The sequence below is a fragment of the Podarcis melisellensis genome (genome assembly GCF_964234715.1).
Source record: "Podarcis melisellensis genome assembly, chromosome: 8".
Taxonomy (NCBI): domain Eukaryota; kingdom Metazoa; phylum Chordata; class Lepidosauria; order Squamata; family Lacertidae; genus Podarcis; species Podarcis melisellensis.
The window spans coordinates 14,659,891-14,683,462 of record NC_138540.1 but is presented as its reverse complement, the minus strand read 5'-3'; the positions used below and the strand labels follow the sequence as shown (position 1 = coordinate 14,683,462).

The 23,572-nt window shown below is 47.7% G+C and overlaps 1 protein-coding gene across 5 annotated transcripts in view; it reads left to right on the top strand.

The window, feature by feature from the left end:
* PAX7 (paired box 7) overlaps positions 1–23,572 on the top strand; it is a 169,847-nt gene that overhangs the window by 89,005 nt on the left and 57,270 nt on the right. For all 5 annotated transcript variants that reach the window (XM_081923688.1, XM_081923685.1, XM_081923687.1 and 2 more), the window contains 3 exons: positions 1,517–1,716; positions 20,515–20,680; positions 22,595–22,791. In XM_081923688.1, coding sequence (XP_081779814.1) covers positions 1,517–1,716; positions 20,515–20,680; positions 22,595–22,791 — 563 coding nt within the window. The remainder of the gene's footprint in view (positions 1–1,516; positions 1,717–20,514; positions 20,681–22,594; positions 22,792–23,572) is intronic.

The following is a 23,572-nucleotide window of genomic DNA, read 5'->3' as shown; positions in this document are numbered from 1 at the left end:
TCTTGTTAACAGCAAGACACGCCGAGCCGTTCCAGCATCCTGTTCTCACACTGGCCAACCAGATGCCCATTATAGGAAGTCCAAAAGCGAGACCCCAGCACAAGAGCCCTCTCCCTTCCTGTGATTCTCTAACAGGTATTCTGAGGCATAACTGCCTCTGAGAGTGAAGTGGGGGGGGGCATAGCCTCCATGGCTAGTAGACACTGGCAGCCTTCTCCCCTTGAGATATGTCCAATCCCCTTTTAAAGCCATCTAGCTTGGTGACCCGGGAAGCGGTGGCACTGTGGGTTAAACCACAGAGTCTAGGGCTTGCCGATCAGAAGGCCAGCAGTTCAAATCCCCGCGACAGGGTGAGCTCCCGTTGCTCGGTCCCTGCTCCTGCCAACCTAGCAGTTCGAAAGCACATCAAAGTGCAAGTAGATAAATAGGTACCACTCTGGCGGGAAGGTAAACGGCGTTTCTGTGCGCTGCTCTGGTTCGCCAGAAGCGGCTTAGTCATGCTGGCCACATGACCCGGAAGCTGTATGCCGGCTCCCTCGGCCAATAAAGCGAGATGAGCGCCGCAACCCCAGAGCCGGTCACAACTGGACCTAATGATCAGGGGCCCCTTTACCTTTACCTTTAGCTTGGTGACCATCACTGCTTCCTGCAGAACTGAGTTCCATAGTTTAAATATGTGCTGTGTGAAGAGGTTCATCCTTTGCTCTGCCTTGAATCTTCTGTCATTCAGCTCCACTGGATATCCACAAGTTCTACTGGTAGGAGAGAGGGAGAAGAAACACACACAACCCACATTCCCCACCTAATACGATACACCTCGGTCATGTGGCCACTGGTACCTCAAGCCCTTATTTCAACATTGGCGATGGGACTTGGTCCTCCACCACACCTGTGGAGTGCAGAATCAGGGTTGTATCCAGTGTTATTTTAGATCAGAGTAGACCAACTGGACATGACGAACGTAGATCCATTAATTTCAATGGCCCTGCAACTTGGTTGGATGCAACCCTAACTTTGGCCATTCAGGGGGAACTGGGAGGGTTGATTTGGGACAGATAAAAAAAAGTCATTCTTTGAACTATGGAACTCACTGCTGCAGGAGGCAGTGATGGCCAACAGCTTGGATGGCTTTCAAAGAGGATTGGACAAATTCATGGAGAAGGTGAAGACTATCAATTCTTACTAGCCATTATAGCTAGTAGTGGTCAGAGGCAAGAATGCTTTTGTATGCGAGGTGCTGTTGGGGAAACTGCTCTTGTGCTTGAATCCTGCTTGTGGACTTCCCATTGGGGCATTTGGTTGGCCACTGTGAGAACAGGAAGCTGGACTAGATGGGCCATTGGCCGGATCCAGCTGAAGGCTCTTATTCTGTTTGTATGTTGCCACACACCAGGCACCTTCTACACCTTGTCTTACAGAAGGGTTGGCCATTGTTTCCACTATCGCTTATTAATTTTTGGTCCAGCTTGGCCTGTGTTTTCATCCGCCTCCATCTCTCGTTTCCGTCCCCCACCAGGCAACCGGCTGGATGAAGGATCTGATGTCGAGTCAGAGCCCGACCTGCCTCTCAAGCGCAAGCAGCGCCGCAGCCGGACCACTTTCACAGCGGAGCAACTGGAGGAGCTGGAGAAAGCCTTTGAGAGGACCCATTACCCAGACATCTACACCCGAGAGGAGCTCGCTCAGAGGACCAAACTCACTGAGGCAAGAGTCCAGGTAAGGGATATTGTCTTTATTCGTTTACTAAATATATACCCCTCCCTCCCTATCCAACAAGCCAAGGGTGGCAAACAGATGCAGATATGCACTTCTAAAAAACAAAGTCAAAACATTCTAAAATCGATTCTAAAAGCATTGGAAATATCCTTCCATCAAATGATCACCGGGCAGCCAGAAATTGCCTTCTTCATCCGCCAAACCCCTGGAGAAACAGAAATGTTTTTGCATTCTTCCTGGAATTTAATAAATGATGGGGACAGGCGCCCTTCACTAGGGAGGGCATTCCACAACCAAGGGAGCCACCACTGACAAGGCCCTTCTTGGTAATGGCACCCGCCCTGTGGAATTCCCCTCCCACCAGATGTCAGGGAGATAAAGAATTACAGAACTTTTAGAAAACATCTGAACGCAGCCCTGTTCAGGGACGTTTTTAATGTCTCTACCTTTTATAATTTTTTTCTATTTTGCTGGAAGTCACCCAGAGTGGCTGGGGAAACCCAACCAGATGGGCAGGGTGTAAACAATAAAATTATTATTATTATTATTATTATTATTATTATTATTATTATTATTATTATTATTATATCATCATCAACATCACCACCACCATCATCAAGAACACCTCAATGCAGCTTACAAAATGAGCCTCAAAGTGGTTTGTTGTTCAGTTAGGGTTGTAGCCAATGAAGCTTCACTCAGAGGAAACCCCCTAGAAATAAATGACCCTCAGTTAGTCATGATAATAATAATAATAATAATAATAATAATAATAATAATAATAATAATAATAATAATTTATTATTTATACTCCGCCCATCTGACCTTGGGCCAGTCACACTTCTTTGAAGTCTCTCAGCCCCACTCACCTCACAGAGTGTTTGTTGTGGGGGAGGAAGGGAAAGGAGAGTGTTAGCCGCTTTGAGAGTCCTTAAAGGGAGTGAAAGGCGGGATATCAAATCCAAACTCTTCTTCTTCTTCTGGGCAGCTTCCAACAAAATATTAAAATACCGTAATACATGACAAAGCCATTTTTCACCTTCTCACCCCTTGCTTTTTCCTGTAAGACCTATTGCAGTCGTTAAGAGTCATCAACAGGCTCCTCACAGCTATCTGCCAATCACCCATTCCCACCACCCTTCTGAGTAATACCCCTCCCCACCTTCTCACTATATAGAAGGGTCTGGAAACTTCTGTTTCAGTGTATCTGAAGAAGTGTGCATGCACACGAAAGCTCATACCAAGAACTAACTTAGTTGGTCTTTAAGGTGCTACTGGAAGAAAAAAAATTTTTTTGTTTTGACCGTAATACATTGGCAATTCAATTCAATGGATCTACCCTGGGTAGGGCAAACATGGGAAAAGTCCCACGTGCTCGTTTTTGTACAAAGTGGCTTTTATTTGCAGCAAATAAGAGTATCGGGAAGTTGTGAATCGCTATCCCGGCTGGGTTGGGGGGCAGTACGAGAAGCGAAGTGTTAAATATGTGCTTTGGAACATGAGCAATTATAAAATCATAGAATGGTAGAGTCGAAAGGGACCTGCATCTAGCCCAACCCCAGCAATGCAAGTATCACAGCTATACCTACATGTGGGGAACTCCTTCCACCGTGGCCTGCCATAAGACCATTAAGTCCAGAAACGAAAAACTACCATATTTTTTGCTCTATAAGACTGACTTTTTCCCTCCTAAAAAGTAAGGGGAAATGTGTGTGCGTCTTATGGAGCGAATGCAGGCAGCGCAGCTATCCCAGAAGCCAGAACAGCAAGAGGGATTGCTGCTTTCACTGCGCAGTGATCCCTCTTGTTGTTCTGGCTTCTGAGATTCAGAATATTTTTTTTTCTTCTTTTCCTCCTCCAAAAACTAGGTGCGTCTTATGGTCTGGTGCGTCTTATAGAGCGAAAATCAATCAATCACTGCAGAAGAGGATGGCCTTTAGGTCATGTGGGTCTCCATTGCACTGTGTGGGAAGGGGAGAGATGTCACAGTGAATATTTGGGATTCACGGCAAGTTGCTTGATCAGATGGAGCTGACCAAAGTCCCCCAAGTCGAGGGAGGGAAATTTCCTGGTCTTTCTGGGGCTGCACCTGTCGGATGCAGGCTGGCGTTATTTCTCCACCTCTCACTGCGCAGACTTTGGCTAATTTACGGAGAACCTTTCCGAGAGCCAAAACAAACGGTGGGGTTTGAGGCGGCACCGTGATCCCATTGCAATTTGATAACCCCGCAGGGGATTCCCTGATGTATTACGGATAAATCCCCTGCTCCACATTGTGTGCAAACACACACCAGCAGAAAGGCTAAGAAGTGTGAACAGAGGAGGGAATATAATAAAGTCTTCTGGGAAGAGATGGGGGCAGAGTCTACAACAAAGACACCAGTTGCTGGACTTCCTTGGAAAAATTCGAACTCTGCCTTCCTCCTTGATGGCACAATTAAAAGTCCAGGGGACCATAGAGCAGAGAGGGTGTCCTGATTTTAATTCATTTTAGACCAGGGGTCAGCAAAATTTTTCAGCAGGGGGCCGGTCCACTGTCCCTCAGACCTTGTGAGGGGCCAGACTATATTTTGGAGAGAGAAAAATGAACGAATTCCTATGCCCCACAAATAACCCAGAGATGCATTTTAAATTAAATCACACATTCTGCTCATGTAAAATCACCAGACAGGCTCCACAAATAACCCAGAGATGCATTTTAAATAAAAGAGCGCATTCTACTCGTGTGAAAACACGCTGATTCCCGGACCGCCTGCAGGCCGGATTTAGAAGGCAATTGGGCCAGATCCGGCTCCCGGGCCTTAGTTTGCCTATCCATGTTTTAGACTTTCCCCCTATTTCTCATTTTTCTCCTTATTCAGTTCGGTTCACCCCATTTTTTGCATTAGTTTGCATTTTTTTAAAAAGCAATAGGCACGAAAATCCGTATGCATGTTTTTGGCTTGCAAGACACATTTCCCCCCTCTGAACAGCAACCCTCCTACTCCATTCCTTAATGAGTTGCTGTTCTGAACATGCTTCCCAGAGCAGTAACTCATACAAAGAGACAATTCTGTGTGAGCAACCTCATCACATGGTAGGCAAAGATGTAGAAGAAGATGTCCTCATTAGCCACCTGGTGCAGGTGACTGGAAGGAGGCAAATTTGAGCAGCAACTTGTACAGAGACACATTGGGCAGGCTCTCTGGAGAGTCCTTCTGCTGCAATCACCACTCGCATTGCAGAGACACTGCAAAATTACCCACCCCCGGTGGAGGCTGATTGGAATGAGAGCACTCCAGCAGAAACTTATGCAGAGAGGTGATGGGCACACTCCTCTGATGCCTGACCAATCTGTGTACTGGGAACTGATTGGAGCATCCATTCAGACCTTCCGCAGAGAGACAACAAGATTCCTCGCCTCCTACACGAGCTGATTGGACAAAAGGCCAGGCCCAATCAGTAAATCATGCAGAGATGCATCAGGCAGACTCCTCTATTTTTGGTTTCTTAATAAAGATTTTTTAAAAATATATTTCCACACATAGCTGGGCTGTTGCTGGCTAAGTGCTACTGATTGAAGGCAAGCGCAACTGATGTTTCAGTTGTGAACATGCAGAGCCTTCAGCTGGATCAGGCAATGGCCCATCTAGTCCAACATCCTGGTCTCACCGATGCCTGTGGGAAACCTGGGAGCATGATTTGAACACAAGAGCACGCTCCCTTCTGCTGTTTCCAACAACTGATATTCAGAAGCATTGCTGCCTCCAGAGCATAGCCATCCTGCTAGTAGCCAGCGATAGCCTTCTGGTTCATGAATTTGCCTAATCCTCCTTTCAAGCCTTCTAAATTGGTGGCCATCACTGGCTCCAGTGGGAGTGAGTTCCACAGGTTAACCCCGCACGACATGAAGAAGGACTGTCTTTTATCTGTCCTGAATCTTCCAACGCTTAACTTCATCGGATGTGAGAGAGACGAATTCTCTCTGACCACTTTCCGTGCCATGCGTGATATAAATGTCCATCATGTGGCCTCCTCCCCACCTCCTCTGTAAACTAAAAAGTCCCAAATGCTGCAATGCTGCTTCCTCTCAGGGAAGTCGCTCTATCCCCTTGATCATTTGAACGCCCTTTTCCGAAACATTCCCAGCTCTACAACGTATTTTTTTGAGATAAGGGGGTCATCTGTTTCCTCCTGCCCAAAGAGTTTTGGCTGTCAGGGTGACAGGGCTAGACAGAATAATAGAATTGTAAGATTGTGGATTTGCAAAGGATCCCCAAAGATTATCTAGTCCAGGAATGTCCAACTCCCAAGAGACTGTGATCTACTCACAGTATAAAAAATACTGGCTGTGATCTACCCATTGTTATTGAAAGCCAAAGTTGTTGAGCTTTCTGATCTTCCACAGACATCCAGTGATCTACCAGTAGATCATGATCTACCTGTTGGACATGCCTGATCTAGTCCAACCTCCTGGCTAAAGAATCTCTGGCAGATGGTCTTCCAAGCTGTGCTTGAAAACTTCCATTGAAGGGGAGTCCACCAATTTCTGAGGAAAATCTGCTCAGCTGCCAAACAACTCTTACTGACAGAAAGTTCTACTTAATGCTTAGTTGGAACCGCCTTTCTTGTGATTGGAATCCATTGGTTTGGGTCTTTAAAAAAAACACAACTTAAGCCAGATCTGATTAAAAGTTCTGGATTCTTTTTTAAAGAAACAAAGTGTCTGCTGGAACTGAATAGGCTTTGCTAGCCTCTACAGCCAGTGCCAGGGACACGGGTAGCGCTGTGGGTTAAACCACAGAGCCTAGGACTTGCCAATCAGAAGGTCGGCGGTTCGAATCCCTGTGACGGGGTGAGCTCCCGTTGCTCGGTCCCTACTCCTGCCAACATAGCAGTTCGAAAGCATGTCAAAGTGCAAGTAGATAAATAGGTACCGCTCCAGCGGGAAGGTAAACAGCGTTTCCGTGCACTGCTCTGGTTCGCCAGAAGCGGCTTAGTCATCCTGGCCACATGACCCAGAAGCTGTACGCCGGTTCCCTCAACCAGTAAAGCCAGATGAGCGCCGCAACTCCAGAGTCGGTCATGACTGGACCTAATGGTCAGGGGTCCCTTTACCTTTACAGCCAATGCTGGCCTGCTGAAATTTTTTTGGGGGGGGGATCTTTGCTACCATTCTGTATTTTTATGGCTTCAGATTGTACGCCTTGCTTCCCATTTTTATTTAGAACTCATTTTGTGAATGCACGTTTAACTGGTCAAGTCTATCACTCTGGCAAGCCTGTAGGGCAGGCATCCCCAAACTTGGCCCTCCAGATGTTTTGGGACTACAATTCCCATCATCCCTGACCACTGGTTGGCTAGGGATGATGGGAGTTGTAGTCCCAAAACAGCTGGAGGGATGAGTTTGAGGATGCCTGCTGTAGAGTTTAGAAAGGGGGGCATCCCACCCCACCCCCAGGCCCAATTTCTCACTCACCTGTGAACCTTTGGGAAGTCAATTCCTCTCAGACACAGCCTACCTCACAGGGATGTCCTGAGAAAAAGAGGAGAGGGGGGTGTCGCACGGTTGAACAGGAAGCTATTCCTAAAGTTTAGTTGGAATCTCATCTCTTGTAAGAAATCAAATACCTTTATTGGCATCACAGTATAAAACATTTCAAGTCACTGGGATAATTAAAAGGATAAGGGTGAAACTGTTGAGGGTCATAAGGTCACACTGTACTCATGTGCACTTAGATAGTCTGCTTTGCCCTGTCTGTTCCTCGAAAGGATGGTTCGTTGAGAACCCTTTCTGGTAAAATTGTGGCTAAAAAAGAAGCTACTAAGGCAGTGATACCTTTGTCCCGATCTGCCAGGAGAAACCTCATTTGACGACTTCTCGGAGTTATAGGCCGGAGGTCCAACATTTTGCTCAGCATCAGTTGGCGAGGTCTGCTGTGTAAAGAGCAGTCTAAAAGAATGTGGTCCATTGAACCAGGTACTCCTTGGTTGCAGGAACACAACCGGGCTTGATATGGAGTAAAGTGGTACCTCGGTTTACGAACTTAATCTATTCCGGAAGTCCGTTCTTAAACCGAAAGGCACACTTTCCTTAATGAGGCCTCCCGCCGCCGTTGCCCTTCTGCCATTCGGATTCCGTTCTTAGACTGTGGTAAAGTTCACAAACTGGGACACTACTTCCGGTTCTGTGGAGTTTGCAAACTGAATCGTTCGTAAACAGGACTGTTCTTAAACCGGGGTACCACTGTACAGTGGTACCTTGGGTTACAGACGCTTCAGGTTACAGACTCTGCTAACCCAGAAATAGTACCTTGGGTTAAGAATTTTGCTTCAGGATGAGAACAGAAATTGTGCAGTGGTGGCACGGCAGCAGCAGGAGGCCCCATTAGCTAAAGTGGTACCTCAGGTTATGAACAGTTTCAGGTTAAGAACGGACCTGCAGAACGAATTAAGTTCTTAACCCGAGGTACCACTGTATGTGAGAATCTGCCTTTGGTCACCACAGAAGGGAAAGCATTTAATCTCACGAGCATAAAGGCTCTTCGATGGGTGGGGAGTTGTAGATCCTTTAGATATTTGGCACAAGTTCCGTAGGGTGTTGTGATACCTAAGGCCTCCGGAGAACAGGATCTCAGAGTATGAGGTAACAAGTGCTGTCTTTCGTGGCCACATAGCCACTACTTGATTATTGGAATACTGTGGTACCTCAGTTTAAGAACAGCCCTGTTTACGAACTATTCGGTATAAGAACTCCTCAAAACCAGAAGTAGTGTTTCAGTTAGCAAACTTTACCTCGGTCTACGAACCAAATCCGAACGGTGGAAGGGCACAGGCAGTGGGAGGCCTCATTAGGGAAAACACACCTTGGTTTAAGAACGGCTTTTGTTTAAGAACGTACTTCCGGAATGGATTAAGTTCATAAACCAAGGTACCACTGTATGTACTGTATTTTTCGCTCTATAAGACGCACCAGACCACAAGATCACCTAGTTTTTGGAGGAGGAAAACAAGAAAAAAAATATTCTGAATCTCAGAAGCCAGAACAGCAAGAGGAATCGCTGCGCAGTGAAAGCAGCAATCCCTCTTGCTGTTCTGGCTTCTGGGATAGCTGCGCAGCCTGCGGTCGCACCATAAGACGCACACACATTTCCCCATACTTTTTAGGAGGGAAAAAGTGAGTCTTATAGAGCAAAAAATACGGTAACTTTCGTCACATGCCTCAAGGCTCTCGAGAGCAATGCCCAAACTACGGATTTTATCTTGAATTGCTCCATACCAAGATGGCATCCCCTTTCTTTATCCGACAGCGGAGTTTGCAAACCCCCACCCCACCCCGGCTACCACCATCCAAGCCAATCCTCCAAGGCCCTTCGACCACTTCTGTTTTGCCAGAAGGCTCTCAGCAGCTGTTCCTCCACTTGCATTCTTGATAGCTTTCTCATTCCGTCAGGCTGGCACGACTGGTTTCTTCCCACCACTTCTAAGCCAGCCGCCTCTCTCCCTCCCACCCCACCACCCCCACTTGTAAAAGTTTCTGCGTATCTGAGCAGATCTTTTTACTGGCTCTCGAGAGCTACAAATTTTGAGCCCGTCAAGTTCTTGATGAAGACAGGAGGGAGAAAGCTGGGGGGGGCAGGGAAGCACCGCAAAAGCAATTTGGAACTTTGGGGAAGAAGAAAAAAATAAGTTTGGCAACCTTTAAAATTAATATTTTTATCAAATTTCCAAAAGTTCCACGTAAAATTCATATAAATATTATTGACTTCTCATCCCATTTTCCGTGATGTTTTTCTTATCTCCCCCTTTGCTGCATCCCGCCTTCCCTTTTTTTAACATAGTCGTACCACAATAATCTTTAACTGTTCTGTTGCTCATAGTTCAAAACCTGCTCATGTCGTAGTATTTCTTCAAATTATCCGAAAAAGGTTTCCATTCTTCAAAAATGGAGATTCTCTTATTTTAGCTGTTAGCTTTGCTGATTCAACGTAACCCATTGCTCTACTTATCCATTCTTTTCTTAGTGGGAACTTCTTCATCTTTCCATTTCTGAAAAAGTCTGGCAACATTCTTTATTCATTTATTGTCTGTTTGTTACATTTATATCCCTCGCTGCGAAAAGCCAAGTTACAGGGAACCAGGCAGAGGGCCTTCTCGGTAGTGGCGCCCTCCCTGTGGAACGCCCTCCCACCAGATGTCAAAGAGAACAACAACTACCAGACTTTTAGAAGACATCTGAAGGCAGCCCTGTTTAGGGAAGCTTTTAATGTTTGATGTATTACAGTATTTTTATATTTTTTTGGAAGCCGCCCAGAGTGGCTGGGGAAGCCCAGCCAGATGAGCAGGGTATAAATAAATTATTATTATTATTATTATTATTATTATTATTATTATTATTATATCCCACTTTTCCTCGATGGAGCTCAAGGTGGCGTACATGATTCTTCTCCTTTCCTTTCCCATTTTATCCTTCCAAGGATCCTGTGAGGTGGGTTTTACTGAGAGGCAGCGGCTGGCTCAAGGTCACCCAGTGAGAGTTTCATGGCTGAGCAGGAGATTTGCAGATCATAGAATCAGAGAATTGCAGAGTTGGAAGGGACCCCGTGGGTTCATCTAGTCTGACCCCCTGCAATGCAGGAAATCTCAATTAAAGCATCCATGACAGATGGCCACCCAACCTCTGCTTAAAAACCCCCAAGGAAGGAGAGTCCACCACCTCCTGTGGGAGACCTTGAATTTAATTCTTTTTCTCCTCTCCCCAAAACTGATGAGGTTTTCAATTGCATTCCACTAGAGACAGGCAGAGGCACTGGCGTAGCGTGGGTTGTCAGCACCCGGGGCAAGGCAAGTAATTTGCACCCCCTAACCCATGGATTTGCGCCCCCTAACCCTAACCCCCAGATGTTGCGGCCGGCCCCCCCTGCACCCCCCACGCTACGCCACTGGGCAGAGGTTCCCATCAGGTGTGCCGTGAAGGGTGCAAAAGTCTTTATTCTTATGCATTCTCAAAAAAATCCGTAAGAACACCAGAAGAGCTCTGCTGGGTTAGGCCAAAGGGGCCCCATTGAGCCTAGTATTCTGTTCTCACAATGGGCAACCAAATGCCCCAATGGGAAGCCTTTAGGCAAGAGCCCTCTCCCTTCCTGTAGTTTCCAGCAAATAGGATTCAGAAGCATCACTGACTCATGACACCGGAAGTAGAGTATAGCCATTTCTGGCTAGAAGCTACGCATGGGCTCACTGTCCTTCATGAATTTGTCAAATCCTCTTTTAAAGCCATCCAAGCTGGCCATTGCGCCTGCCTCTTGTGGTTGTTTGTCAAGTACAGTCATACCTCGGATCCTGAACGCCTTGCGAGTCAAACGTTTTGGCTCCCGAGCGCCGCAAAGCCGGAAGTGAGTGTTCTGGTTTGCAAACGTTCTTTGGAACCTGAACGCCCAATGCATCTTCCACGGCTTCTGATTAGCTGCAGGAGCTTCCTGCAGCCAATCGGAAGCCGTGCCTTGGTTTCTGAACGTTTTGGAAGTCGAACGGACTTCGGAACGGATTGCGTTTGACTTCCAAGGTACCACTGTACCGCCTTTTGTCTGTCTTGAATCTTCCAAGGTTCAGCTCCGAGTGAGGAGAGGTTTCAAGAGCAGAAGGACCCAGGGTTTGGTTTCTTAAGGAAAGATTGCAAGAGATGTAGTAACAGCATTTGTATGGAACATTTTGTCCATTTCCAAACATGCAAGCCGACAGAGGATAACCAGAGCCAAACAAAGAAGCCATGCCAAATCAAATCAGGTAGACGCACCTTGCACCCCTAAATTCTTCCAGCATTCCAGTTCCTGGTGCTTGCTTTCTCTCCTTGTCTCCTGAACTCCTGAACTCACACCAGCACTTTCCAGCTGGGTGCAAGGTGTCCAGGCTTCGTAAGAAGTGGCCTTACACCAAATCAGGCCAGTTGCCCATCTAGCTCAATACTGTCTGCACTGACTGGCAGCAGCTCTCCACAGTTTCAAACAGAGAGTCTTTCCCATCTGTCAGAATTTGAACTCGTGGCCTTCTGTATGCACATCAGGCATCCTACCACAAAATAACCCTCAGGGTTAACATTATAGAATCTTAAAACCAGAGAGAAGTCATGGGGATCCTGATGGTACAGCTGAATAGTAAGAGAATGAATTATAGACTCATAGAATTGTGGAGTCAGAAGGGACCCAGGGGTCATCTAGTCCAACCCCCGGCGATGCAGGAATAACAGCTAAAGAATCGCTGGCAGATGGCCATCCAACTTCTGTTTAAACACTTCCAATGAAGGAGAGTCCATTCTGAATAAAGGGCTGATTTCAGCAGGAACAAAGATAGCAGTGAGTCAGCCACTTGGGTCATCCAGCTCATTCTAGTCTATACTGACAGGGCTTCCAGGTAGGGTGGAATCTCTCCCAGCCCAACCTGGAAAAGCCAGGGATTGAACATGGGATCTTCTGTCACTGAGCCACAGCCTCCTCCAATGACTTGGATGGACGGGAGGCAGGAGCTGAAGGGTGTTGGGGAGTAGATAATTGCAGCCATACCCTGTTCTAACCTTTCAAGATGATGCAACCTAAGAATATACAATAATAATAATTCGAGATGCGTTGCAACCATCAATGCAGATCTCCAGGTGTTGCCTTTCAGCTGAACCAGGGTTTCTCAAACTTGGGTCTCCAGTTGTTTTTGGACTACAACTCCCATCATCCCTAGCTTGCAGGACCAGCGGTCAGGGAAGATGGCAACTATGGTCCAAACCAGCTGGAGACCCAAGTTTGGGAAACACATAGGGTCCCTTCCAAATCTGCAGTTTTTTTATTCTATTATTCATCTGTACACATACCTGGGCGATGCTTCAAGATCTTATATTGGAGTGACTTAAGTTGCATTTTCCGTGAAGTTCTATCATACTGACAGAACTTGCACCACTCCCTTGAAACTCGTGTTTTTGGTATTCCTAAATGATCAAGTTTTGGAGCATCGAGAACAGCTCCTCCTCCTCACTGTCCTTCTCCAGAGTGACCCAAGGAATCAGTCCTCCATGGCCTACTCAACAGCCTTCTCATCGATTGGCTCCTGCCAAAATTGACTTCCTTCTCAGTGGCTCAAAAGCTCCCCTTTCATGCCGATTGACCAGCTCTGGGACACTGGAGACAGGACCACTGCTGCAAAATCAGCACCGAGTCTTCAACCCTCCACAACTTGTGGTGTTGGAAAGTCCAGCCTGTTGGCTGGTGAGCTCAAGTCTTCAGGCCTTGCCTGTTTCTACAAATGTAGAGAAACCAAGATGACAGATCATTTCTGGGAAGACGAGTCTCTTCTCTCTGTTTCCACTTAACCAGCTTGCTTACCCTCCCATCCATCTTCCCTCAACATCAAGTCCTCATTAAGCTAAGGAGGCTCCCAACAGGACTTCTCTTCCCTCCCCATCCCCTTGCAAGAAGATCTCCACCTGACCTCCCTTTCCCCCTCCTTGCCTGACAAATTGTGGGAGGTGACCCAGAGCCGGTCTAATTTATTCCAGCCCCATCCCAGCAGGGAAGGGTCTGTGCAGCTGCTGGGTTGGGAGAGAGCGGAAACAACTGTCGACCACACCTCAGGTCTCCCTTGCATCGGGCAGAGTACGCCCTGAGCACATGTAACGTTTTGCTTTGCAGCATCGCACTGCTAAACTGCTATGAGTTAGAAGTCCTCCAGTTAAGTCCCAGGGTGCTATGAAAGGGGGTCAGGAAGCGAGAAGTGTCTGACAATGGCTCCAAGTTAGTGTACAAAAATCTGAAGTGTATTATGATTTCTAGCAAGGGGAGAATTTGTTTTTTTATAAAAAAATATTAGTTTTTTAAAAACATTTCAACAGTCATTTAACATAACTTCTTATTTTATACAATATTTTTGACTTCCATCAGCACCTCTGATGATTTTCCCTTCTTTATCACTTATTCTGCATTTCTTAATTTCTCTATTACTCTTAATGATCAATTCTCCGCATAATCTTTCTTGTAATATTTCAAATAGTCCTCCTTACAAAACTTCTTGCAATCCTACTAGCGTAATCTGTTCATTACTATTGCTTTTCAAATAGTTCATATATTTACTCCAGTCTTCTAAGAATCTCTGGTCCCGCAGGTTTCGAATCCTTCCTGTTAATTTAACTAGTTCTGCATAGACCATCAATTTCATCCGCCATTCGCAAGGAGAGAATTTGAGGGCAGGGGAGATCCACAGCAATGTTTAGATTTGACTCCCAGCTTTCTACACTCTATGACAGCCTGGATAGCTCAGTTGGTTAGAGCGTGGCACTGATAACACCAAGGTTGCATGTTCAATCCCCTGCATGGGACAACTGCATATTCCTGCCTTGCAGGGGGTTGGACTAGATGGTCCTCAGGGTCTCTTCCAACTCTCCAATTCTGTGCAGAACTGTTGGGCTTTTCATTGCCATTGCCCTGACTCTCAGATGACTTCACTTGCCCTCAGTGATGGTTGTCTTTTTGCCAAAGCTCATTGGCTGACATAGCCATCTGTGACACCACCCTGCTTGCTTAGTAACTCCTAATAGGCTGGTATCACTCTTGATTTAATCCTTAAATTTTAAGGGTCTTTTGAGCCAAATGGGAAGGGAAAACATAGCTGTCATGGTTAGAAGATAGTGGTATCCATCTCTTCCACCACGAATCAGCCTGATCCTCTTTGAAATGGCTTTGGGGAGAGGAAACCTCTGAAAAGGAGCAATGTCGCCCACACCCAGTTGATGTGTTTTGCACTGAGGTGACAGGGCTGTGTTTTTATAGGCAAGTTTCTTCAGCTAATGATTTACACCTCCTCACCCGAGGAGTTTGCCATCTGTTTCTGGCAGATGGCAATAACAGAAGTCAGAGCAGAGTGGAAGTGGAAAAGGAGGGCATCTTTTGAAGGGAGTCTGTCCTCCATGGTTGGGAGAAGAGTTTGTTTAAAACAGTGTCTTCATTCCACGTATCATATATGTGGGAGGAGGACCCACCTGTGTTGGGGAACAGAGCCTGAAGTCAGACATCAAGGGGCCTTCAGCAGAGTGATGCCACTGGGCACCTCCCCCCAAACACAAAGCCCTGGTCGCTGGATCTAAGAGATCTGTGTTGAGAAGGTTGAAAGTGGCCCTCAGGTTGCAAAGGCTTCCCTACCCCTGCTCCTCATCACTGTGCCACCTGTTGGCTCTCCAGGCAGACAACCAATGAGTGAGGCAGGAAGTGGCATCTCCATGGCCTCTTCCTCCTCACCACCACAAGGTTTATCTGAGTCAGAAGCTGGGGGACGGTGGGTTTCAATGGTGAGCAGAACGAGCAGGTCTGGTGGGGGGGACTCTTATCAGTGGGACCCTGTAGGTGTGTAAAGCCCTGGCAGATGCCTCGCTATGTCCATATCTACACCAGTCATGCCCCTCCCCACTGCCAAAAAATAAAAAAAGAATTCTAGGAGTTGTAGTTGTTAAAGGTTCTGCGAGTTGTTGTATCGCAGGGAGTTGGGCTAGATGAGTTGGGCCCTTCCAACTCTTCAGATGTATGAGATCCCTCTTCCCCTCCCAGAGCAGTTTAATGGCCAACACTTCTTCCCAGGGAACTCTGGGAATTGTAGCTCTGTGTAAGGAGAGTATTGGGGTCTCCTCTCAGCACCTTTAATGAACCACAGCTCCCTCAATTCTTTGGGAGAAGTCTATTTAAAAGGGTGTCCTAATGAATGCATTAAATCTATGGTGTGAGTATGACCCATGTCATCATTGGTGAAAGTGGTCTTTCGGGTAACACTGCCCCCCAAGCCAGGAACGATCCTATGGGGCAAGGGGGCCAGAATCCCTCTGGGCTGCCTCCTCACTCCTCTCCCCCGTCTTCACAGTGCAAGTTTGATATCTGAAGGAATTGACCGTCACTCTGGGATTAACTCTCTCTCTCTCTCTCTCTTTTGGGTAACCCGATTCCCCTGGCAAGAGAATCTTTTTAGTGGCTGATAAAACCTTCACTGTGGTGGAGTGGAAACAGGTTCCCTTTGAAGTGGGTCTTGCATTTCCCTCTTGACGCTCAATCCTGTATATTTTAACCGCCAATAAACTGATTTATAAGCACATCTCTTTTTTCCTTCAAAAAAAAAAGTCTCTCCAGCCACCTTTCAAAGAATTGGCGAGAGGGAGGGGAATATTGCCAGCACAAATGTCAGGGATGTATTTTGAATCTTCTTGCGGGATGGAAGACAGGTCCCTTGAAAGGATATTAGCCATGGCAAGCCCATGAAACCTCCATGATTAGTGGCAATCGAACAAATAAAGGAGCTGGATGTGTCCCAAAGGACTCTTGCATCATAGCATATCTGCCTCAGTTTCCTTGAGCTATCTAGCTAGCTTCTGCTGGAGAAACAGTCTTTGGTTTCGTGGTTCCTTGTCCTTAATCAACAAGGTGAAAATCCTAACAGTATTAAATCCAGTTATCCTAATGGCACAAAATGATATGAAAATCGCCTGAAAAATTTCCAATGAGTGTAATGAATCTAAGGAAGGGCTGTAGCTCAGTGGTAGAACATCTGCTTTGAATGCAGAAGGTCCCAGGTTCAGCTCCTGGTATCTTCAGGTAGAGCTGGGAGAGAACCCCTGTCTGAAATGCTGAAATGCTGCATTAAAAGGGATTAGAATTATGCTGAAGTTTGCTAGGGACAGTAAAGGCAAGTGATGGTCTAGTTCAGGGATTTGGGCTCCAGATGTTGTCAGACCTCGGCTGCCATCAGTCTCAGCTGCCAGCATGGCCAACTGTCAGGGTGATGGGAGAGTTAGACTACAACAACATCCAGATGGCCACAGGTCCCCCATCCCTGCATTAGAAGAAGGCATGGTTTTGACGGAGATCAGTAGGGGCAGTAAAGCCAAATGACCATCTAGTTCAAGGACGGAGAACCTGCAGCCCTTCAGTTGTTGCTGGACTCCCAACACCCATCAGACTTCATGGCAAGTGGCCAAGGGTGATGGGATTTGTGGTTCAACAACAGCTTGAGGACCACTGGTTCTCCATACCTGAACTAGACCATAGCTTGCCTTTATTGCCCCAAGCTACCTCCATCACAGGACGCGGGTGGCGCTGTGGGTTAAACCACAGAGCCTAGGGCTTGCTGATCAGAAAGTCGGCGGTTTGAATCCCTGCAACGGGGTGAGTTCCCGTTGCTCGGTCCCTGCTCCTGCCAACCTAGCACTTCAAAAGCACGTCAAAGTGCAAGTAGATAAATAGGTACCACTCCGGCGGGAAGGTAAACGGCGTTTCTGTGCGCTGCTCTGGTTCGCCAGAAGCGGCTTAGTCATGTTGGCCAAATTACCTGGAAGCTGTATGCTGGCTCCCTCGGCCAATAGAGCGAGATGAGCGCCGCAACTGGACCTAATGGTCAGGGGTCCCTTTACCTTTACCTTACCTCCATCACAACTCTGACCATCACTTGCCTTTACTGCCCCTAGATACCTTCATAACAGCTGGAAGGCACCATGTTCCCCATTCTCACCATAGGTTTAGGGTCCATGGAGGTAAGCAAGCTCTCTCTTTTGCTTGTCCCTAACCTGCTGGGAATGCATGTAGCTTGTCAACCACAACACAAACTTAATACACTTGCTTTGATGGTGATGTGGAGTCAGCTGAAAGGGTTTGAGTTCCATGTGTACATATAACCACCGGACACACACAAATAGGTCAAATTCCCTGACCGCATTGCCAGGCAGACGTCCATTAAATGTGGCCCAATCCACATCTCTGCATCTGTGTGTGAGAGTTGCTGGTGAAAATTATCCCTATGGGACTTCTTTAGCGATGCCTCGTAGCCGAGTAAGATTGTCTTCCATAAACACGCTTTTAACAATGAGTCCGTAAGTGACTGTGGAGGCCAATTCTGGATCCACACGTCCTTCCACAGTGGGGACATTGGTTTCCGGGTGGCAATTGATCATGGTGTGGATTTGCCAAGCGTGCCTTCCTCCTAGCACGTTTCTCCCTTGTGTCCTGAGTTCGAGTGCCTTTAAAGCCTATGACACCTTTGGTCAAGGCTGTTCTCCAACCAGAGCGCTCGCAGGCCAGTGTTTCCCAGTTGTCAGTGTTTAAACTACATTTTTTAAGATTTGCCTTGAGACAGTCTTTAAACCTCTTTTGTTGACCACCAGCATTACACTTTCCATTTTTAAGTTTGGAATAGAGTAGTTGCTTTGAAAAATGAGCATCAGGCATCCGCACAACATGACCAGCAAGAGCGTAATGTAGCCCTCAATCTCCAGAGGGCTGCAATTTAAAGTCCTCATCCATTCACCCAGGGACTGCAGATGCAATGAGACTCAAGTCACCTCAGTTTCTTCCATATGGGTGCAAAAGTAGATGTTCTGCCAGTTTGCTGTGGCCCCTCCATTTGCTCATGAAAGCTCCAAAGTTCAGTCCGCTGCTGGGCATTTCTCAAGGGGACAGGCCATAGCTCAGCGGTAGAGCACTTGCTTTGCATGCAGAAGGTCCTGGGTTCAGATCCCAGCACGCAGCCCCAGGCAAGGCTGGGAAAAGGATCCCTACCTGAAACCCTGGAAAGCCATCGTTACCAGCCAGTGTTGACAAATGTGAGCTTGATGGACTCATGGTCTGACTCAGGATAAGGTAGCTGTTCCTATCTAAACCAATATTTTTATTCCAAACTATGGGGACTAGAAGGGACACGCGTGGCACTGTGGGTTAAACCACAGAGCCTAGGACTTGCCGATCAGAAGGTGGGCGGTTCGAATCCCTGCGACGGCATGAGCTCCCGTTGCTCGGTCCCTGCTCCTGCCAACCTAACAGTTTGAAAGCATGTCAAGTGCAAGTAGATAAATAGGTACCACTCTGGCAGGAAGGTAAACGGCGTTTCCATTCGCTGCTCTGGTTCGCCAGAAGCGGCTTAGTCATGCTGGCCACAGGACCCGGAAGCTGTACGCCGGCTCCCTCGGCCAATAAAGCGAGATGAGCGCCGCAACCCCAGAATCGGTCACGACTGGACCTAATGGTCAGGGGTCCCTTTACCTTTTTTATGGGGACTAGAATCTTGCTTCGTTTTTAAATAAGGGGCCATAACTCGGTGGTAGAGCATCTGCTTTGTATGCAGAATTCCCTAGTCTTTTGCAGCATCGCTAGGTAGGGCTGGGAAGGATTCCCTGTCTGAAACCCTGGGGAGTAGCTGCCGGTCAGTGTAGGCAGTGCTGAGCCCGATGGACCAAGAGTCTGACGCTGTATAAAGCAGTTTCCTGTTCTATGGATGGGGAAGAGACATATCCCGGTGGAAGAGCATCTTCTTTGCCTCCAGGAGGTCCTAGGTTGTAGCAGACCCAACATCTCATTTAGAAAGGGGTGGATCAATGTGAGTACCAAAGGGAGAGCTAACTTTCCCCGCTTGGTCTTCTCAACATGCTCGGAGTCAAAACCAAACCTTTACTAGAAACACACAGATCAAGCTCCCCAACTCAACTTCTCCACCACCCCTCCAGCTTTTAGGGGTTTTGTGTTGTTATTCAGTTCCACCTCCCCCCTCTGCCAAGCCCTCTCCTGTTGCTGTGAAATTCAATCAGGTCTCCCAGACCTCTAGGCCCTGGAGAACTCGGCAGCTGCATTCTCAACTGTCTCGAAAGCTTAGCCCCGTCCGCTTCTCAAACCAGGATCAGCCCTGAGAGTTTTTGGATTCAATTGAAAATGAGATTTTTTAAAATAAATAAATAAAATTAAAAAACAAACACAGATTGCAGCTGGAATACATATGGTACAATTTGATTGGCTCAGATAATTGCGCACCAGGATTTATCAGGAGGGGAAATGGAGGGGGGAGAGAATGTGGAGGGTTTCTTTAGCTACGATTCCTGCATTTCAGGGGGTTGGACTAGATGTTATTTGTAAGGTTCCTTCCAACTCTATGATACTAAATTGGCTAGCTTTTAAAGGAAGCACGGATTGCCAGAAAATAATTCGGAAGGGCAGAAATGGCCCTGGTAGGCCAGAGTCGGCTCTGCTAATCCAATAGGATTTTCGGGGACTGATAATAAGACAGTGGTCGGCCACTGGCAGACGGGGGCCAAAGGAGGGCCTTCCTGTTTGCTGGCCTGCTCTGTCCTGACACCTAGTGGCCATTTTTTGTTTTGCATGGGGCCTGTGCAAAAATAGGCTTTTAGAAAAGATGGTTCCAAAGGGTTGGAAGATGGTTTGCCATCAGGGCCAGATTTAGGTTTGATGAGGCCCTAAGCTACTGAAGGTAATGGGGCGCTTTATATGTCCAGCTGTCCTTTGTCAACAACAAATTGTCCGTGTTTTTGGTGTTGAATATATGCTATATGGTAATTTATAGACCTATCTAAAGCCTTTTGCACATAACAAAATATGTATTTTATCAAAGTAGTTGTTGAACTGAAATACAATTAAGAAGAGTATATTAATGTGAAATAAATATTAAGCTCTAACTTAAAATGGTTTTTTATTCATAAACTTAATAATGCAAACACATTGGAATTTGGCAATAACGAAAGTTCCTTTAGAAACACAATTTACAAAGACTCATGGGGGGGGCAAGAGAGTGGGGCCCTAAGCTATAGCTTATTTAGCTTATACGTAAATCCGGCACTGGTTGCGGCAGGTGGTGATGGTGCCAGGGCGTCAGATCATTCGTGGCACTTGCTCCCTTGACAATGACAATGCGGAGAGTCCATAGCTCAGGGGACAGAGACCCTTCTTTGCATGCAGAAGGTCTTGGGTTCAACCCCTTGACATGTGTTTTCCCCCATAACTTCGTTTCTTCCTCTCTCCCTTCTCCCAGGTGTGGTTCAGCAACCGGCGGGCACGGTGGCGCAAGCAGGCCGGGGCCAATCAGCTGGCCGCATTCAATCACCTGTTGCCGGGGGGCTTCCCTCCGACTGGGATGCCCACTTTGCCTCCTTACCAGCTGCCAGATTCAACTTACCCAACCACCACCCTTTCCCAAGGTGGGTGCTCCGGGCTTGGGTGGGGAAGTGGGTTGTTTCGATGGGTGGGTTGTGTCGGAACCTGTGTTTGACCGAGCGACTCCTCCGGAATCGCCTCCGTTCTCTCCTCCGATGATAATGAATGACCTGAGCCTCTGATAAGGCTCCAAGCATGTTCCCATTACGCAGAGTGTCCAGCACAGGGAAGGACGAGAAATTTGAGCTACATGCTAAGAGTTTTATTACTAAGCTACGCAGACAGAAAATAAATATATCCTCTCTCTGTGAGAGCAGAGAGCAACTGAACCACAAAGGAACAGGAAACCAGTAAACATCACATCCGCCTCCTGTCTTCTGTGAGACTTCCAACAGCCTGCAAGGTCTGGAATGCAAAACAGAGTCTTGTGACTCCAAAGCACTGCACAGTGGCAACACACAGAAACCAACAGGTTGATGGATGGCGTTTATATCAAACCTCAAGGTGGCAGGCATGGTGCCACCCATCCCTCCTTGTTTAATCCCCACAACAATCCTGTGACGGGGTTTAGGCTGAAAGGCAGGGCCTGGCCCAGAATCACCCAGTGAGATTCACGACAGAACGTGGGAATTTGAACCCTGGTTCTCCCAGTTCCTAGTCTGACTGGCACAGAGTGGGCAGAGCCAGGGATTGGCTGAGCCAGTGCAAATGATAGTTGAGTTCTTCATGGGCCAACACTGAGACTCAGGGCTTACCCACAATTCCTCTGTTCCCACTGCTTTCCCCTGGGGAAAACCAGTCGGAACAACCAGCAATTTGGGTTGTCTCCTGCTCTGTAGACTGGCGGCTGCAGGTTCGATCCCCGCCATCTCCTGGTAAAAGTCTCTTCCAGCCTTTACCCAAATCCGCAGTTTCTGTACACACCTCAGGGCAAGGGGGAAGGAGTTCTTCTTGCATTGCCAAAGGCTCCTGGTGGCTCTGTTTCTTAACGGCCCTAGCAAATTCCTCTGCAGCTTATATTTCTTGCTTCACAGCCCAATCAAAATCCTACCATTTATTAATTTTTAGGCTTTAGAGGGGGTCCCAGCCAAATCTATAACATGCCCCCCTTCACTTTAGCAACGGGGACAGCTTTCCACAGCTGGGCATGAGAAAATAACAGGAGGTTACTAACAACGTTCAGAGCAGTACATCAAAGCAGATAGTTTGCTTCGGTTTAGTGCTAAATTGGTTTTCCCTGAGAAAGGAGTGGGGCAAGGGAGAAACCGCATAGACTCATCCCTAGAAAGCATGGGTCAAGCAGAAAAGTGGATAGCTCAGTTGATTAGAGCATGCTGCTGATAATGCCAAGGTTGCAGGTTCGATTCCCATAAGGGACAGGTGCATATTCCTGCACTGGAGGCAGTGGCATAGCGTGGGTTGTCAGCACCCGGGGCAAGGCAAGTAATTTGCGCCCCCTAACCCTACCCCCCAGATGTTGTGCCCGGTGCGGCCGCCCCCCCCCCGTATCCCCCACGCTACGCCACTGACTGGAGGGGGTCAGACTGGATGATCCTCAGGGTCCCTTCCAACTTGATGAGGAGGGGGAAGGTGACAGGCAGGGCCACCCGCTGGACTAGTTGTAAGAAAGAAGCCCCATTCACCCCAATGGACCAGACCTCCACTGAAACAGATGGTGGGAACATGATTTGGGCCTCAGCAGTGGCGTAGCATGGGGGGTGCAGGGGGGGCCGGCCGCACCGGGCGCAACATCTGGGGGTTAGGGTTAGGGGGCGCAAGTCCACGGGTTACGGGGCGCAAATTACTTGCCTTGTCCCGGGTGCTGACAACCCACGCTACGCCACTGGGCCTCAGGTCAAGATGGCACCTCCATCCTGCCATCCTTTCCCCAAAGGAACACAGTGATGGTTAGGTGATGGCAGCCACCGCTTCTAACCCAGTGCTTCTTTTCCCCACAGATGGGGGCAGCACTGTGCACAGACCCCAGCCTCTCCCACCATCCACCATGCACCAGGGAGGGTTGGCTGCCGCCGCCGCAGACTCCAGCTCCGCCTACGGGACCCGACACGGCTTCTCCACCTACTCTGACAGCTTCATGAACCCCGCAGCTCCTGCCAATCACATGAACCCTGTCAGCAATGGCCTCTCTCCCCAGGTAGGCTGCTCACCTGTGTTTTGCTATCGTCTCCGGCCTAAACTGTAGGCAGTGCTTGAGGAAACTGGGAGAACGCATGGCTGTTCCCACGTGTCCTTAGTTGAGCGCCGCAGAGTTTTGTTCATTTGCTTATTGTATAAAGCCGGCATAGGCAGCCTGCAGCCCTCCAGAAGGCGTTGGACGACAGCTCCCATCAACCCTACCCTGGCTGATGAAATTTGGAGTCCAACAATACTTTGAAAGCTACAGGTTCCCCGTTTCTTATTTCCCCCCACTCTTCCTCAGAAGACTCCCAGAGTTGCTTACCAATATCGGAAATGATTCCCTTTCCTCAAGCTTGCAATCTAATAGCCGCGACACAAAAGGAAAGGGGATTGGAAGGGTGGAGGAAAGAAGCAAACCCAGTTAGCCAGTTAAACAATTCTACAGGTCTGCAGCTGAGGCCAAACTAGTTTTAGATCTGTGGCAGTGCCAGGTCACCCAGTCAAAGACGGAAACGGAGCCCTTCAAGGAAGGAAGGAAGGACCTTTCACAAAGTGCCACCACATATTTGAGGACATCCCACAATGTCTGCTTAGCCCCGATTCTGTTGCAATGCAGACACTGCGTAAAGGCCCTCTTACGCCTTCAGGACTTTGGTTTGCTGGCACAGCTGGTTTTAGGATTTGCTGTTGATCTACAGATGTAATGGTCAGCCTTGTTTTTTGTGATTTGCCATGAAGGTTTTTTCCTTAAGCTGCTTTGAGATGTGACTTTGCAGACAAATTAACCAGTGAATTCC